Source organism: Tamandua tetradactyla, chromosome 8, assembly GCF_023851605.1.
Source record: "Tamandua tetradactyla isolate mTamTet1 chromosome 8, mTamTet1.pri, whole genome shotgun sequence".
In the NCBI taxonomy this organism is placed as follows: domain Eukaryota; kingdom Metazoa; phylum Chordata; class Mammalia; order Pilosa; family Myrmecophagidae; genus Tamandua; species Tamandua tetradactyla.
Genome location: NC_135334.1, coordinates 119939285 through 119955899, shown reverse-complemented (window position 1 = coordinate 119955899; position 16615 = coordinate 119939285). Strand labels below are relative to the sequence as shown.

Sequence of the window (16615 nt, the reverse complement as noted above, 5' to 3'; positions counted from 1 at the left end):
GGTCCACACCTGGGAGTCATGTCCCATGCAGACAGGGGGAGGGCAGTAAGTTTGCTTGCTGTGTTGGCTAGAGAGAGAGGCCACAAAACAGGTTCTCTTGGGGGTGACTCTTTAGGCCTAATTTTAAGTAGGCTTGACCTATCCTTTGTGGGGCTAAGTTTCATATGAACAAACCCCAAGATTGGGGGTTCAGCCTATTGCTTTGGTTGTCTCCACTGCTTGTGAGAATATCAAGATCAATTTGGGGAAGCTGAATTTTCCCCCTTTCTCACCATTCCCCAAAGGGGGCTTTGAAAATACTTTTTTATTCACTGTTCAATTCACTCTGGGATTTATTGGGGTATCACTCTGGACAAACCAACAAAATCTCATGCCCTACTCAAGGTTCTGTGTACTTATGGTGTTCAGTTAAGCTGTCTACATAAGTTATATTAGGAAATGAATGCACTAGTCAAAATATACATTTTGTACCAAATAAACATTTTGTGCTTTAGTCTCACACATAAGTTAAAATTTTGAAATATTAATTACCATCTATTTTTAATACCTTGCAGTAATGACATTCCTTTGTTCTTCCTTATGCAAAAGCATTTTTAAAATTTGTACATTTAGTTACTATCATTATACACTCTAGACATTCCTAGATTATATCATCTCAGTCTTGATCGTCTATTTTTCTGATTTCATTTGTGCCCCCAGCCCTCCTCCCTCTATCATTCTCACATTCAGCTTCATTCAGTGTTCTAACATAATTGTATTACAGGTAGGTAGTATTGTGCTGTCCATTTCTGAGTTTCTGCAATCAGTCCTGTTAAGGCTGTGCTTCTGCAGGAGAGATGTATCAGGCTGGGAGAGGTGTGTATGCACGGGGAAGGGGTGTGGGGTGGTAACAGGTGTGGGGTGGGGGCAGGGGTGATTGGAGGTGGCAGGTGATGGGGTTCAAGTGCGTGGGGTGTGAGGGAAGTCACAGGATGCAGGGTAGGGGCAGCATGTGTGAGGGGGCATGTTCAAGGAACTCAGATTGGTTTACTTCCTTGTCCTTGTCTCCTTGCCCACACACTCCTGAGGACTCTAAGGTTCCATGTGGAAAGGGGCGCATTAGGCTGTTTGTACTAGGTGGATGGTCTCTGATTCTCTGAATCTCTTTTTTTCAGCTTTTGCAATCAGGGCCTCCCTTTGTGGTCCAGAAGACCCTCCCAGGTCACTTACATCCTGGAATCCTGGTCCCAGTCACCTTCCCATCCCTTCTCTAGCTGTTCCTTGGAACAGGGATGAATTCAACCTATCCTATTCTGCCATCTTTCTTTTGTCCATTTTTTAAATTGGGTTGTTTGTCTTTTTATTGTTGAGCTGAAAAATTTCTTTATATATTCTGGATACTAAACCCTTATCTGATATGTGGTTTCAAACTATTGTCTACTATCGCATAGACTGTCTTTCTACTTTCCTGACAATGTTCTTTGATGCACAAAGGTGTTTAATTTTGAGGAGATCTCATTTATCTATTTCTTTTTTCAATGCTTGTGCTTTGGGTGTAAGGTCTAGGAAACTGCCTTCTATTACAAAATTCATAAGATATTTCCCACATTTTCTCTTAAAAGTTTTATGGTCTTAGCTCTAATTTCTTTTGAGCTAATTTTTATATAGGGTGTGAGTAATGGATCCTCTTTCATTCTTTTGCATATGGATATCCAGTTCTCTAAACATAATGTATTGAAGAGGCTGCTCTGTCCCAGGTGGGTTGGCTTGACTGCATTATGAAAGATCAATTGTCCATAGATGAGAGGGTCTATTTCTAAACCCGAAATTCAATTCCATTGGTCAGTATATCTATCTCTATGCCAGTGCCATGCTGTTTGACTGCTGCAACTTCACAATATGCTTTATAGTCAGGTTGTGTGAGACCTGCCACTTCATTTTTCTTTCTCAAGATATTTTTCTCTCTTTGGGAGCACCCTGCCTTTCCAAATAAATTTGGTTATTGGTTTTTCTATTTCTGCAAAGTAAGTTGTTGGGATTTCAATTGGTATTGCATTGAATCTATATATCAATTTGGGCAGAACTGACATCTTGACTATATTTAGTCTTCCAATCCATGAACATGGTATGCCCTTCCATTTATTTAGGTCTTCCGTGAATTCTTTTAGCAATTTCTTGTAGTTTTCTTTGAACAGGTCTGCTGTATCCTTAGTTAAATTTATTCCTAATTTGATTCTTTGGTTGCTGTTGTAAATGGAATATTTTTCTTCATTTTCTCCTCAAACTGCTTATCACTAGTGTATAGAAACATTACAGATTTTGGGATGTTGATCTTGTACCCTGCCACTTTGTTATACTCATTTATTAGCTTAGTAGCTCTGCTGTAGATTCTTCAGGATTTCTGACAAAGTATTATGTTCTCTATGAACAGTGAGAGTTTTACTACTTACTTTCCAATTTGGATGTCTTTTATTTCTTTTTCTTGTCTAATCGCCCTGGCTAGAACTTCTAGTACAATGCTGAATTACAATGGTGACAGTGGGCTTCCTTTTCTTGTTACTGATCTTAGAGGGAAAGCTTTCAGACTTCCCCAACTGAGGATGATGTTAGCTGTGGATTTTTCATATATTCCCTTTATCATGTTGAGGTAGTTCCCTTCTTTATTAGTTAGGGTTCTCTAGAGAAACAAAATCAATGGGAAACACTTGCAAATAAAAATTTATAAAAGTGAGTCACGTAAGCGTGGGAATGCAAAATCCAAAATCTGCAGGGCAGGCTGTGAAGCTGACAATTCTGATGGAGGGTCTGGACGAACTCCACAGGAAATGCTCACCGGACAAAGGAGGAAGAGAGCCTGTCTCTCCTGAATCCTCCTTAAAACGCTTCCAGTGATTAGACTGAGCATTACTCATTGCAAAAGACACTCCCCTTGGCTGATTACAAACGGAATCAGCTGTGGATACAGCTGACATGATCATGATTTAATTCTATGAAATATCCTCATTGCAACAGACCAGGCCAGCACTTGCCCAACCGGACAAACAGGCACCACCACTTGGCCAAGTTGACACATAAACCTGACCATAATACCTTCTATTCTTATTCTTTGAAGTGTTTTCATGAAGAAATGATGAAAACATTGAATTTCGTCAAATGCCTTTTCTACATCAATGGAGGTGATCATGTGGTTTTTTCCTCTTTGACTTATTGATATGGTGTATTACATTAATTGATTTTTTTGTGTGTTAAATCAGCCTTGCATACCAGGAATAAATCCCATTTGGCCATGGTGTATAGTTTTTTCAATGTACTGCTGGATTTGATTTGCAAGTATTTTGTTGAAGATTTTTGCATGCATATTCATTACAGAGATTGGTCTGTAATTTTCTTTTCTTGTATCTTTGTCTGGCTTTGGTATGACGGTGATGTTGGTCTCACAGAATGAGTTAGGTGGCTTTCTCTCTTATTTTTTTGAAGAATTTGAGCAGGCTTGGTACTAATTCTTTCTTGAATACTTGGTAGAATTCACATGTGAAATCATCTGGTTCTGGATTTTTTTGGGGGAGGAGCTTCTTGATTCAATCTCTTTACTTGTGTCTGGTTCGTTGAGGTCATCTATTTTTTCTCTAGTCAATGTTGCTTGTTTGTGTGTTTTGAGGAAGCTATTCATTTCATCTATGTTGTCTAGCTTATTAGCATATAGTTGCTCATAGTATCCTCTCATTACCTCCTTTATTTCTGCAGGTAATAAGTGGTACTGTCTCCTCTTCCATTTCTGGTTTTATTTATTTGCTTCCTTTTTTTTTTCCCCATCAACCTAGCTAAGCATCTGTGGTAGTTAGATTCAGTTGTCAACTTGGCCAGGTGAAAGCATCTAGTTTTGTTGCTGTGGACATAAGCCAATGGTATGTGAACCTCATCTGTTGCTAATTACATCTGCAGTCGGCTAGGAGGCCTGCCTCCTGCAATGAATGACCTTTGACTTAATTGGCTGGTGCTAAAATGAGAGAGCGCAACATAGCACAGCCCAAGCAGTTCAGCTTACCTCATCTCAGCACTTGCAGCTCAGCCCAGGCCTTTGGAGATACAGAAAGGAATCACCCCGGGGAAAGCTGTTGGAACCCAGAGGCCTGGAGAGAAGGCCAGAAAAGATTACCCTGAGCCTTCCCACATAAGAAAGAACCTAAGATGAAAGTTAGCCGCCTTTCCTCTGAAGAACTAACAAAATAAATCCCCTTTTATTAAAAGCCAATCCACCTCTGGTGTGTTGCATTCTGGCAGCTAGCAAACTAGAAGAGCATCCTCTGATATTACTGATTTTCTCAAAGAACCAACTTTTGGTCTTGTTGATTTTCCCAACTGTTGTCATATTCTCAATTTCACTTATTTGTGCTCTAACCTTTGTTATTTCTTTCCTTTTGTTTGTTTTGGGGTTAGTTTGCTGTTCTTTCTCTAGTTCTTCCAAATGAACAGTTAATTCCTAGATTTTTGCTTTCTTCTTTCTTAATATAGGCACTTAAGGCAATAAATATCTCTCTTAGCACTGCATTTCTTGCATCCCATAAATTTTGATATGTTGTGTTTTGAATTTCATTTGCCTTGAGATATTTAGTGATTTCTCTTGCCATGTCTTTCTTGACCCACTGGTTGTTCAAGAGTGTGTGGCTGAACCTCTATATATTTGTGAATTTTCTGGCCCTCTGCCGATTGTTGATTTCTAACTTCATTCCATTATAATCTGAGAGAGTGTTTTGTATAATTTCAATCTTTAAAATTTGTTGAGACTTGTTTTGTGATGTAGCATATGGTCTATCCTGGAGAATGATCCATGAGCACTTGAGAAAATGTGTATCCCGCAGTTGTGGGGTGTAATGTTTAGAAATGCCTGTTGAGTCTAGTTCATTTATTGTATTATTCAAAATCTCTTTCCTTATCAATCCTTTGTCTAGATGTTCTATCCATTGATGAGAGGAAGGAATTAAAGTCTCCAACTATTATGGTAGAGGTGTCTACTTCTCCCTACAGTGTTTTTGGTGTTTGCCTTATATATTTTGGAGCACTTCAGCTTGGTACATAAAAATTTATTATTTACTTCTTGTTGAGCTGTTTCTTTTAGTAAAGCTTAGTGTCCTTTGTCTCTTTTAACTTATTTACATTTGAAGTCTAAAATTTGTCAGATATTAGCATAGCTACCCTTGTTGTTTTCTGGCTGTTGTTTGCATGAAATATCTTTTCCAAACTTTTCACTTTCAACCTATTTTTGTCCTTGGTTCTAACAGTGAGTCTCCTGTACAGAGAGAAAATAGATGGGTCCTGTTTTTTCAATCCATTCTGCCAGTCTATGTCTTCTGATTGGGGAGTTTAGTCCATTAACATTTAATGTTAGTACAGTAAACCAGTACTTTCTTCTAATAGTCTGTCTTTTGGATTTGTTTTTCTTTCTTTTTTGTTTGTTCTTTCTTTATTTATCTTTTTTCGTCTTTTGGATTTTACATGTCATATTTAATTTTTTTCCCCTTTTACCTTTACTGATAGGCTTTATTTGTACATGCTTCTCCAGACCTCTCTCTCCTGCCTCTTCCCATCTGTCTGTAGTGCTCCCTTTAGTACTGCTTGTACAGTCAGTCTCTTAGTCACAAATTCTCTCAGTGACTATTTATCTGCAAATATTGTCATTTTTTGAAGGACAGTTTTGCTGGGTATAGAATTATTGGTTGGCATTTTAATCTCTTTCAGAATCTTAAATATATTACACCACTGCCTGCTCACCTCTATGGTTTCTGCTTGAAAAATCCACACAGTCTTTTTTTTAAATTTAATTTAATTTTTATTTTTTTTATTAACGGAAAGAAAGAAAAAAAAAAAGAAATTAACACAACATTTAGAAATCATACCGTTCTACATATGCACTCAGTAATTCTTAATATCATCACATAGATGCATGATCATCGTTTCTTAGTACATTTGCATCGGTTTAGAGGAACTAGCAACACAACAGAAAAAGATATAAAATGTTAATATAGAGAAAAGAAATAAAAGTAGTAATAATAGTAAAAAACAACAAAAAAAAACCCCTATAGCTCAGATACAGCTTCATTCAGTGTTTTAACATGATTACTTTACAATTAGGTATTATTGTGCTGTCCATTCTTGAGTTTTTGTATCTAGTCCTGTTGCACAGTCTGTATCCCTTCAGCTCCAATTACCCATTATCTTACCCTGTTTCTAACTCCTGCTGGACTCTGTTACCAATGACATATTTCAAGTTTATTCTCGAATGTCCGTTCACATCAGTGGGACCATACAGTATTTGTCCTTTAGTTTTTGGCTGGACTCACTCAGCATAATATTCTCTAGGTCCATCCATGTTATTACATGCTTCAAAAGTTTATCTTGTCTTAAAGCTGCATAATATTCCATCATATGTATATACCACAGTTTATTTAGCCATTCTTCTGTTGATGGACATTTTGGCTGTTTCCATCTCTTTGCAATTGTAAATAACGCTGCTATAAACATTGGTGTGCAAATGTCCGTTTGTGTCTTTGCCCTTAAGTCCTTTGAGTAGATACCTAGCAATGGTATTGCTGGGTGGTATGGCAATTCTATATTCAGCTTTTTGAGGAAGCGCCAAACTGCCTTCCACAGTGGTTGCACCATTTGACATTCCCACCAACAGTGGATAAGTGTGCCTCTTTCTCCGCATCCTCTCCAGCACTTGTCATTTTCTGTTTTGTTGATAATGGCCATTCTGGTGGGTGTGAGATGATATCTCAGTGTGGTTTTGATTTGCATTTCTCTAATGGCCAGGGACATTGAGCATCTCTTCATGTGCCTCTTGGCCATCCGTATTTACTCTTCTGGTAGGTGTCTGTTCAAGTCTTTTTCCCATTTTGTAATTGGGTTGGCTGTCTTTTTGTTGTTGAGTTGAACAATCTCTTTATATATTCTGGATACTAGACCTTTATCTGATATGTCATTTCCAAATATTATCTCCCATTGTGTAGGCTGTCTTTCTACTTTCTTGATGAAGTTCTTTGATGCACAAAAGTGTTTAATTTTGAGGAGCTCCCATTTATTTATTTCCTTCTTCAGTGCTCTTGCTTTAGGTTTAAGGTCCATAAAACCACCTCCAGTTGTAAGATTCATAAGATATCTCCCTACATTTTCCTCTAACTGTTTTATGGTCTTAGACCTAATGTTTAGATCTTTGATCCATTTTGAGTTAATTTTTGTATAAGGTGTGAGATACGGGTCTTCTTTCATTCTTTTACTTATGGATATCCAGTTCTCTAGGCACCATTTATTGAAGAGACTGTTCTGTCCCAGGTGAGTTGGCTTGACTGCCTTATCAAAGATCAAATGTCCATAGATGAGAGGGTCTATATCTGAGCACTCTATTCGATTCCATTGGTCGATATATCTATCTTTATGCCAATACCATGCTGTTTTGACCACTGTGGCTTCATAATATGCCTTAAAGTCCGGCATCGCTAGACCTCCAGCTTCATTTTTTTTCCTCAAGATGTTTTTAGCAATTCGGGGCAACCTGCCCTTCCAGATAAATTTGCTTATTGGTTTTTCTAATTCTGAAAAATAAGTTGTTGGGATTTTGATTGGTATTGCATTGAATCTGTAGATCAGTTTAGGTAGGATTGACATCTTAATTATATTTAGTCTTCCAATCCATGCAAACGGTATGCCCTTCCATCTATTTAGGTCTTCTGTGATTTCTTTTAGCAGTTTTTTGTAGTTTTCTTTATATAGGTTTTTTGCCTCTTTGGTTAAATTTATTCCTAGGTATTTTATTCTTTTAGTTGCAATTGTAAATGGGATTCATTTCTTGATTTCCCCCTCAGCTTGTTCATTACTAGTGTATAGAAAAGCTACAGATTTTTGAATGTTGATCTTGTAGCCTGCTACTTTGCTGTACTCATTTATTAGCTCTAGTAGTTTTGTTGTGGATTTTTCCGGGTTTTCGACGTATAGTATCATATCGTCTGCAAACAGTGATAGTTTTACTTCTTCCTTTCCAATTTTGATGCCTTGTATTTCTTTTTCTTGTCTAATTGCTCTGGCTAGAACTTCCAACACAATGTTGAATAATAGTGGTGATAGTGGACATCCTTGTCTTGTTCCTGATCTTAGGGGGAAAGTTTTCAATTTTTCCCCATTGAGGATGATATTAGCTGTGGGTTTTTTATATATTCCCTCTATCATTTTAAGGAAGTTCCCTTGTATTCCTATCTTTTGAAGTGTTTTCAACAGGAAAGGATGTTGAATCTTGTCAAATGTCTTCTCTGCATCAATTGAGATGATCATGTGATTTTTCTGCTTTGATTTGTTGATGTGGTGTATTACATTAATTGATTTTCTTATGTTGAACCATCCTTGCATACCTGGGATGAATCCTACTTGGTCATGATGTATAATTCTTTTAATGTGCTGTTGGATACGATTTGCTAGAATTTTATTGAGGATTTTTGCATCTATATTCATTAGAGAGATTGGTCTGTAGTTTTCTTTTTTTGTAATATCTTTGCCTGGTTTTGGTATGAGGGTGATGTTGGCTTCATAGAATGAATTAGGTAGTTTTCCCTCCACTTCGATTATTTTGAAGAGTTTGGGGAGAGTTGGTACTAATTCTTTCTGGAATGTTTGATAGAATTCACATGTGAAGCCGTCTGGTCCTGGACTTTTCTTTTTAGGGAGCTTTTGAATGACTAATTCAATCTCTTTACTTGTGATTGGTTTGTTGAGGTCATCTATTTCTTCTTGAGTCAAAGTTGGTTGTTCATGTCTTTCCAGGAACCCGTCCATTTCATCTAAATTGTTGTATTTATTAGTGTAAAGTTGTTCATAGTATCCTGTTATTACCTCCTTTATTTCTGTGAGGTCAGTAGTTATGTCTCCTCTTCCATTTCTGATCTTATTTATTTGCATCCTCTCTCTTCTTCTTTTTGTCAATCTTGATAAGGGCCCATCAATCTTATTGATATTCTCATAGAACCAACTTCTGGTCTTATTGATTTTCTCTATTGTTTTCATGTTTTCAATTTCATTTATTTCTGCTCTAATCTTTGTTATTTCTTTCCTTTTGCTTGCTTTGGGATTAGTTTGCTGTTCTTTCTCCAGTTCTTCCAAGTGGACAGTTAATTCCTGCATTTTTGCCTTTTCTTCTTTTCTGATAAAGGCATTTAGGGCAATAAATTTCCCTCTTAGCACTGCCTTTGCTGCGTCCCATAAGTTTTGATATGTTGTGTCTTCATTTTCATTCGCCTCGAGGTATTTACTAATTTCTCTTGCAATTTCTTCTTTGACCCACTTGTTGTTTAAGAGTGTGTTGTTGAGCCTCCATGTATATATTTCAAAAGAAATTCTTAACAGGTAATGTTTCCTTTTCACATTCAAAAATAAGTTTTGGGGTACCTTAAACAAATCTAAACCATTCATGCATATTTCATCTAAAGGTTTCTTTCTTTAGATATATAACTTATAAAATCAATTTAATTATATATTCACTGTTACTGTATTTCATCAGACTTAAGATGCCATCAATTTTAACATGCATCCTATTTCAGAGATGTCAAAATATGAAAAAAAAAATCCCAAACCAGTGGTATCTTAGGAACTATGAAATACAGTAATTAACTAAAAAGTAGTGATGTAACTCCATGTACTGCATGTGGGAGGCTGAGGGAAGAATATCAATCAACCTATCTGTTCTTATCAGAACAACCTTTAAATTGTGCTCTGACTTAGTTGATACAAAAATATCTATAAATTAAAGCTGTAAACAATATAATATTAAGCAGTATACATGCTGTGATGAGAAGGATAAAATAAGAACCAAGTATTTCAGACTGACATAAAAAAGTGGCAACGTACTTTTAGCAGCTATGTCATTGTTATTTAAATGTAAATTTCTAAAAAAAATTAACTACATTATTGTAAGTTCACTCATTAAAAAAACAGAACCCATCAAAAATTAAACAAAACATTTTAGACCCTTTATAGAAATATATAATACTATTCCGAAAAACAAAACATGCCATGTGTTTACGCCCTCCCTAGAAAAATGTAAGTTGCACTTGGACTCTTCCATTGTATACGGAGCTACAAAAAGCACAGAATCTCACCTCAGAGCTGTTGACTGCTAGAGCGTGAAGTAGCAGCGTAGTGGCGTCAAGATGAAGGCCATAGTGAATCAGAAGGTTGGCCAAGTTGACAAGAGGAACGTCCTGGTATTGAGGTGGAGCTAAATTCAAAGCTCTCTGAAGACAAGCAATAGCAAATGTGCTATTTCCTACTGCTCTCCAGTAGAGTCCAGCTTCATTGAGTATAAGCCAGACAGGAGCATTTGGCTAAAAAAAACCAAAATATTTCAGTTAATACAAGAATATAGTACTTGCTCTAAAAAGGATTTTCATTAAGTACATTTTGACTTTTAATTGCAATTACTAAGCATTTAAGTTTCAGATGTCCAAAGAAGGTGACTTACCTTGTTAATAGCATGAAATAAGAATGATCCAATTTCTTCTTCTGGGATAGTATAGTTATTGATACGGGAAAGTAAAATCTGAAAATACCAAAATGGAGACTGACTCAATTTAAAATAACAGGAAAAACATTTTAAAAGAACTTCTATACATGGCAGTCTATATCTGAACTTCTCAAGAACAGTTAATTTGAACAGATATTTATAAACATTTATATGATGCAGACAACCACACACCAATAGGTGTTGACCTGCTAGTATATATGTACTCATTAAAAAAAAAATTTTGCCAAGTTGTTATATTCTTTATTTTTTTAATGCAGTTTTATTGATATATATTCACACATCATATAATCCATCCAAAGTAAACAATGGCTTACAGTAGCATCATATATTTGTGCATTCATCACCACTATCAATTTTACAACATTTTCATTACTCAAAAAAAAAGAAATAAAAATAAAAAAGGGAACCCAAAGCATCCCACATCCATTATCCACCCCCCATTATCTTTTTTTTGTCTTTATTTTATTACCCATATGCTAGATAGAAGGAATACGCACTGATTTAAGGTCAACACATATGTAATGCACATTGTTTCTTAATAGCACATCAAAGAGTAACAAGATTGGCCCTGAGATGGGCTATGGGTACATGGGGATTCATTATGCTATCCTTACTACTCTTTCATATATTTGTATTTTCCATTAAAATAAGTTAAAAGACATACACACACACACACACATGCATTAAAACAGTAGGACATACCTCATTAAAGTCAATCTAAGTACCCATAACCAAACGAGAAATCATTCAGAAGATAACAAGCATGCAATCCCTGATATGATAAAAATCTGCTACCTTTCCTGGCTGGAAAATCACCACATCCCCAATTAATCAACTTTATTTTCTTGCAGAATTTATATAACTGTGATCTATTCTAAGGAAGGGATTATGGTCTATCAATCCTTGTATTCTCAGCACCCCAAACTGCCTGGCATGTTTTTTTGCCTCAGAAAATGTTTGATTAATGTAAGCAGTAACTACCTGCAGTTTTGAAATCAAGTTAAAAAAAAAAGGCAGCTGTGAAGGTGATGGTCTATTTTCTCTTTGAAAAGGTAATATTTTCATTTGTATCCATGGGATGCCACCTAAATTATTAATCTACAACTCAGTAATAAAACATTCCAGGTTATAAATAACTAGTACGGATTAAAGAAAACAGCTTAACAGACTTACTCAGAATGTTTGCCAAGGGTTTTTCAAATTCATACGAACTCCTAAGGACCTCAGATAAGGCCAAAGCAGGGCTGATAAAAGCTATGGAAAAAGAATCTTCAAACTTTCAATTTATACAAAGTTCTAGAGGCTTGGAGGTTACAAAGCTAAATTGATGTGGTCAGAATGATCTCCTTTAGCTCAACTCCTTTAGGTAAATTGAGAGTTCTGGGTTATCCATTAGAGGAATAACATTTAAAGGGTCTATCTAAGCAGCAGCCCTGAAAAACACTCTCCTGGTATGCCTTTAATAGCATGATTGATTTCTTTAATCATTTCAATAATTCTTCAATGCTATTTTTCGGTTTTATAAACATAAAGCCCAACAACTGCTTTCTATCAAAATTTTGCTCAAGTCAACAGGTTTCTGAAGTCACCCAGAACGGACAGCAATAAAGACCAGCCTAGGTGAGCCTTACTTTTCGTGCATGGTCATCTGGTATTTTGGCTTTCAGATCCATGCGGACCTCTAGTTCTTTGACTAAGTAGGACAGAGTTTGGCTTTTTCTGAAGTCAGTTATGGAACAGTCTGGGGTCTGGGCCTCTTCTTCTGAAGAATAATCATCACTGTTGAGTTCATGGATCCTGGCAGAAAAAAAAAGAACAAGATTCATGTTTTCAAAGTTTGGGTAACTTCAAGATAAAGATTTAACCATTCAAGACCAAGGCTGGTGATCTCAAAGATGTGCCAGATGACAATTATGCAGGATCAGGGCTTTACTAAATCCAATAGCACTTGCCTGAGTCCTTTGTTTTCCGGAGGTAGAAAATAGGTTGGTAATTTCTCACCCTCAGGGACTCTAGGGTAGCTTTCTATACAATCTGCTCTTTTAGGCCACAGAATATGCTGTTTATCCTAACAAAGAGAGAAAGTTTCTCATAAATTAAAGAAATTTAATCCCAAGAGGATTCAATCTTTCAGTAAGCTATATGAACTTTTAAAAGAACGCAAATATAGTACGGTAACTGAAAAATTTAATATTTTAAGATAAATGTGGGTGGACACTGTGGTTAATTTTATAGTGTTCCTTTTACCTCAGATTATTATTATTCATCTAAGTCAGTCACAGTAATTCTACCTGCTTTACTACAGACTGGTTCAGGGTTGGCCAGGTCTAAGCCAGCTGAGCCAATGAGCCACAAGCAGAGGCTTGCTTGAAAGAAAATCAAGTCTTAGTCTCTTATGCCACATATGTACAAAAAAAGCACGTTGTTCTAGTAGTAGCTGCTGGCTGTCATCTTATGACTATAATGAAATAAGCTTGAGGATAAAACCCACTGCGGATGGCAGAGTGGAGAAACTGAAAGAAATGGGTCATTGATGACATCACTAGGCTACTGAATCAATGAAACCTTGAAGCTTGCCCTTTTTATGGACTTCCTGATATAAGAGGCAAGTTTTGTTTTTATTTCAGCTAGTTTGAGTTGGAATTTGTTACCTGCACCTGAATGCAAGCATACACTTATAAAATTGGCATAGAAAACTATTTTTCCCCTAACTGAAAACTTTTTCATTTCTAGGGCCAAAGTTTAATAATTGCTTTTTTTTTTGGAGGGGGGGTTGGTGCACAGTCCAGGAATTAAACCTGGGTCTCTCAGATAGAAGGCAAGCATTCTACCACTGAATCACCTGTGCATCCAATAATTGCTTTTTTGACTTGTTAAATATTCATTTTAATAAATAAAAATGAAACATACCAGAGGCTTACTAAACTTATATCTTGAAGCTATTCAAACTTTGTGGAATTTACAATACATATAATTAAATCTGCATAGGTTTATTAATTCTGTTAAACTAGAAATGTGATTACATTCTGAAATTATGAGGGTGAAAAAATATACATGGCCCCAGCCATCATATCTTGATATCTCCATCAACTAACATGCAACTATTTCTGACCCAGCCTAGAAATACAGAGATTTATTTATTAATCTGTTTATTGCCTGAATCTTCCACTAGAAATGCTCCAGCAGAGTAAGGAGCTTATCTACTATATTCCCAGTACCTAAAACAAGCCTGGAATACAGTTGAAGCTCACTAAGTATATACTAAAAAAATGAAATAAGTTAAGTATATATGCAAGTATACACTTAGGTCAAGTACAGCAACTTGTTAAGTTTGGTAATTATACTGAAAGATCAAAACTTCGTATTGAAATCAGGTTATCTATCTTCCCTACTTGATTGGCAAGATGAACTCAAGGCAGAGCCTGTGTCTTATTTATTCACTAAGTACCAGTATCTTTAATTTTGTAGAAATTTAGTAAGTGTCTTCTGAACTAAACTGAATGGTGATGGGGTTGAGGACCTGCTTTAGGGGATCTCAGCTATCTGAAAAAAATTCCTTGATCATCCTCTATTAACTTACCCTGTAGGAATCTGCATCCCTGCCCCAGATCCAGAGAATAGAATGGGCTATGGGGGAAGACTTGACTGAATCACTGATATCACTCTGATTTGCCTGAACATCAAAGTTCACAGACATCATACTGGATGTTGATGAATCTTCACCAAACTAGAAAATGAAACGTTAAATCAAACTGGAGTTAGAAAAGGAGTTATGACTAAGACTGAACTTAAACCAAAAAAGGTTAGTGAATATTCACAATTAGCAGAAATTCAGAAAGTAATTTAGTAATAGAGCAGTCAGAACTTATGATTTTAAGAACTATGTCCAAACAGTATTCTCATATGGATAATGAATAATTAGCAACTTTCAATAAACTTTGCCATTGGAGTATGAGAAAAATGGTATTGATTGTTTTCCTGTCCCTATACTTCATTTCTATGATTTAAACTCTTTTAAGGTTTAATGATCAGCTGATATGCAGATTTGGTTCATTACTTTCTTCCTCTCCCTAGAATAAAATGATCATTTGCCATGAGAAGACACAATGGAAAAGGTTCTTAAGGGTTTAATTTAGCTATTATTTAGGGACTAAATGCTATTGTACAATCAACCCATAATAAAAGATTTAGAGGCTGAAAGGGGAAACTAACAGATGAAATAATACAAACATATTCAGCCTTCCTCCAAAGTAGGGTACAACAATGTTTGATATTCTCACAATATTTCATACATAGTTCTGTATATTTCTGCAATCTTGCTAGGTAAGGAGAATGGGATCAGAGACGGGCTGGGGTGGGGAAGACATGAGAAAAAGGAATGCAAGTGATGAATTTGAAGTTCTAGGCCTTTATGAATAGAAATGAATTCTTTCACTATATACTGGTGATACAATTCTATGGATATATAATACTGGAAGCTAAACTGGTTAAAAGGCAGTCTTCTGAATAGTCTGTCTTGAGATTATTATAATGTATGGGCCAAAAGTTATATCACATTTCAATTGATTCTGTTTCTGAACATTCACTTTTTCTGTTCTTAAAATGCTTGGATTTAAAAAGGGAGCTACAATCCCAGAGGGTATGAGTCTGTTCCTTTACTCCTTCTCTTCAAAACCAAGCATCTATTGCTAAGAGTTGGTTCACAAAAATCACAGAAAATTTTTGGTCCATATTAACACTTCTGTTTCTAAATGGCTTCTTAAATTTTGCTTCTTACTCTTTTCCCAATGTAGCCTGGTTACTTTCCAGATTAAAGAGTTTTTGGTTTGTCCTCTTACAAGAAGATCTGATCTTCTAATCATTTTAACTACTTATCTCATGGGAAGTTCTATATCTATGATTAGAGTCAAAAAAGTTTTTCTTAAGAATAGGATAAATATTATTTATTCTTTTGGATGATACTTGGAATTTGGGTTGTGCTTATTGAATCTATCACTCATTCAGCATCAATTAAATGCTGTTTGATATTACTATTCCCAATTAGATATCTGGGCTAAGACTGTGTGTATATGCATGTGTGTGTGTGTATACACACATACACATAAGTGAGGGTGAGCATGTACCTAGCTCTGGTGCTTAAAAAACATTTTCTGCTGATAATGATAATTTGTTGGTATTCTGGCTAAAGGAAAGAGATTACATGACTACTCTTTCCCAGATTTTAAATTATAGGCCTCTAACAGATTAAGATGGGAAGGTGATAGTCCAATTCTAGCTCTCATGGCAAAGAAGAAAAGAATCTAATATGCATATACAAATACTTTGGGAAGTAGAAATGTCATTCAAGGAGTAGCTACCCCCATAAAATCTGATTTTATAAAAATAACATTCCAAATCTTAAAAAGGTAAGTGACAATCACAAGTTTCAGGCGTCAACATGCAAGGGATCAAGGGGGACAAAGCAATATTACTCTTAGATATGCAAACATTTATAAGTACTAGAAGGGATCAAGAAAAAGACCTGAACATAGTCCACATTTTCAAAAATATCTCCACGATGATACCGTACAGGCTGATCCCACTGGCAATGTAAGCTATGCTGCTGGTTGACCAGACGGCATATTTGATGATTTCCTGGAATAGAAAGGGAAATTAAATATATTGAGGAGGGTCAGTGACGACAACATGATTTTTAAAGTATGAGTCATTTAGCTTCAACCCTGTTTCCCTTAGAGTCTAGCAGAGTACTTACAAAGGGAAGACACTTACTACAGTTAATTAAATAATCCTAAAGAAGCCTGTTTCTCTACCGATTAAACAACGGTGCTCTACTACATGATCACTGAATTATCTTTGGGCAATCACAGTCTATGAATACAAAAATCTATTGATTTCCTAGTTTTAAGAGACTTTGGCAATCTCTCTGCAAAGAATTTCTTTATTTGCTTCATAATTTTGTTTCAATTAATATAAGAACTCTGTTTATATTTCAATAGACTGAGCAGTTAATAATTCCAAGAACTGAATACAACTTTACACTTAAAATAGCAAATAAAACTCATTAGGTAGTTG

General features: G+C 35.9%; 1 protein-coding gene across 5 annotated transcripts in view; it reads right to left on the bottom strand.

Moving 5' to 3' along the window:
- TTC17 (tetratricopeptide repeat domain 17) overlaps nucleotides 1-16615 on the bottom strand; it is a 156284-nt gene that overhangs the window by 82133 nt on the left and 57536 nt on the right. For all 5 annotated transcript variants that reach the window (XM_077114451.1, XM_077114447.1, XM_077114448.1 and 2 more), the window contains exons 10-15: nucleotides 16065-16177; nucleotides 14124-14270; nucleotides 12496-12611; nucleotides 12175-12340; nucleotides 10481-10558; nucleotides 10119-10343 (exon numbers count right to left, since the gene is read on the bottom strand). In XM_077114451.1, coding sequence (XP_076970566.1) covers nucleotides 10119-10343; nucleotides 10481-10558; nucleotides 12175-12340; nucleotides 12496-12611; nucleotides 14124-14270; nucleotides 16065-16177 — 845 coding nt within the window. The remainder of the gene's footprint in view (nucleotides 1-10118; nucleotides 10344-10480; nucleotides 10559-12174; nucleotides 12341-12495; nucleotides 12612-14123; nucleotides 14271-16064; nucleotides 16178-16615) is intronic.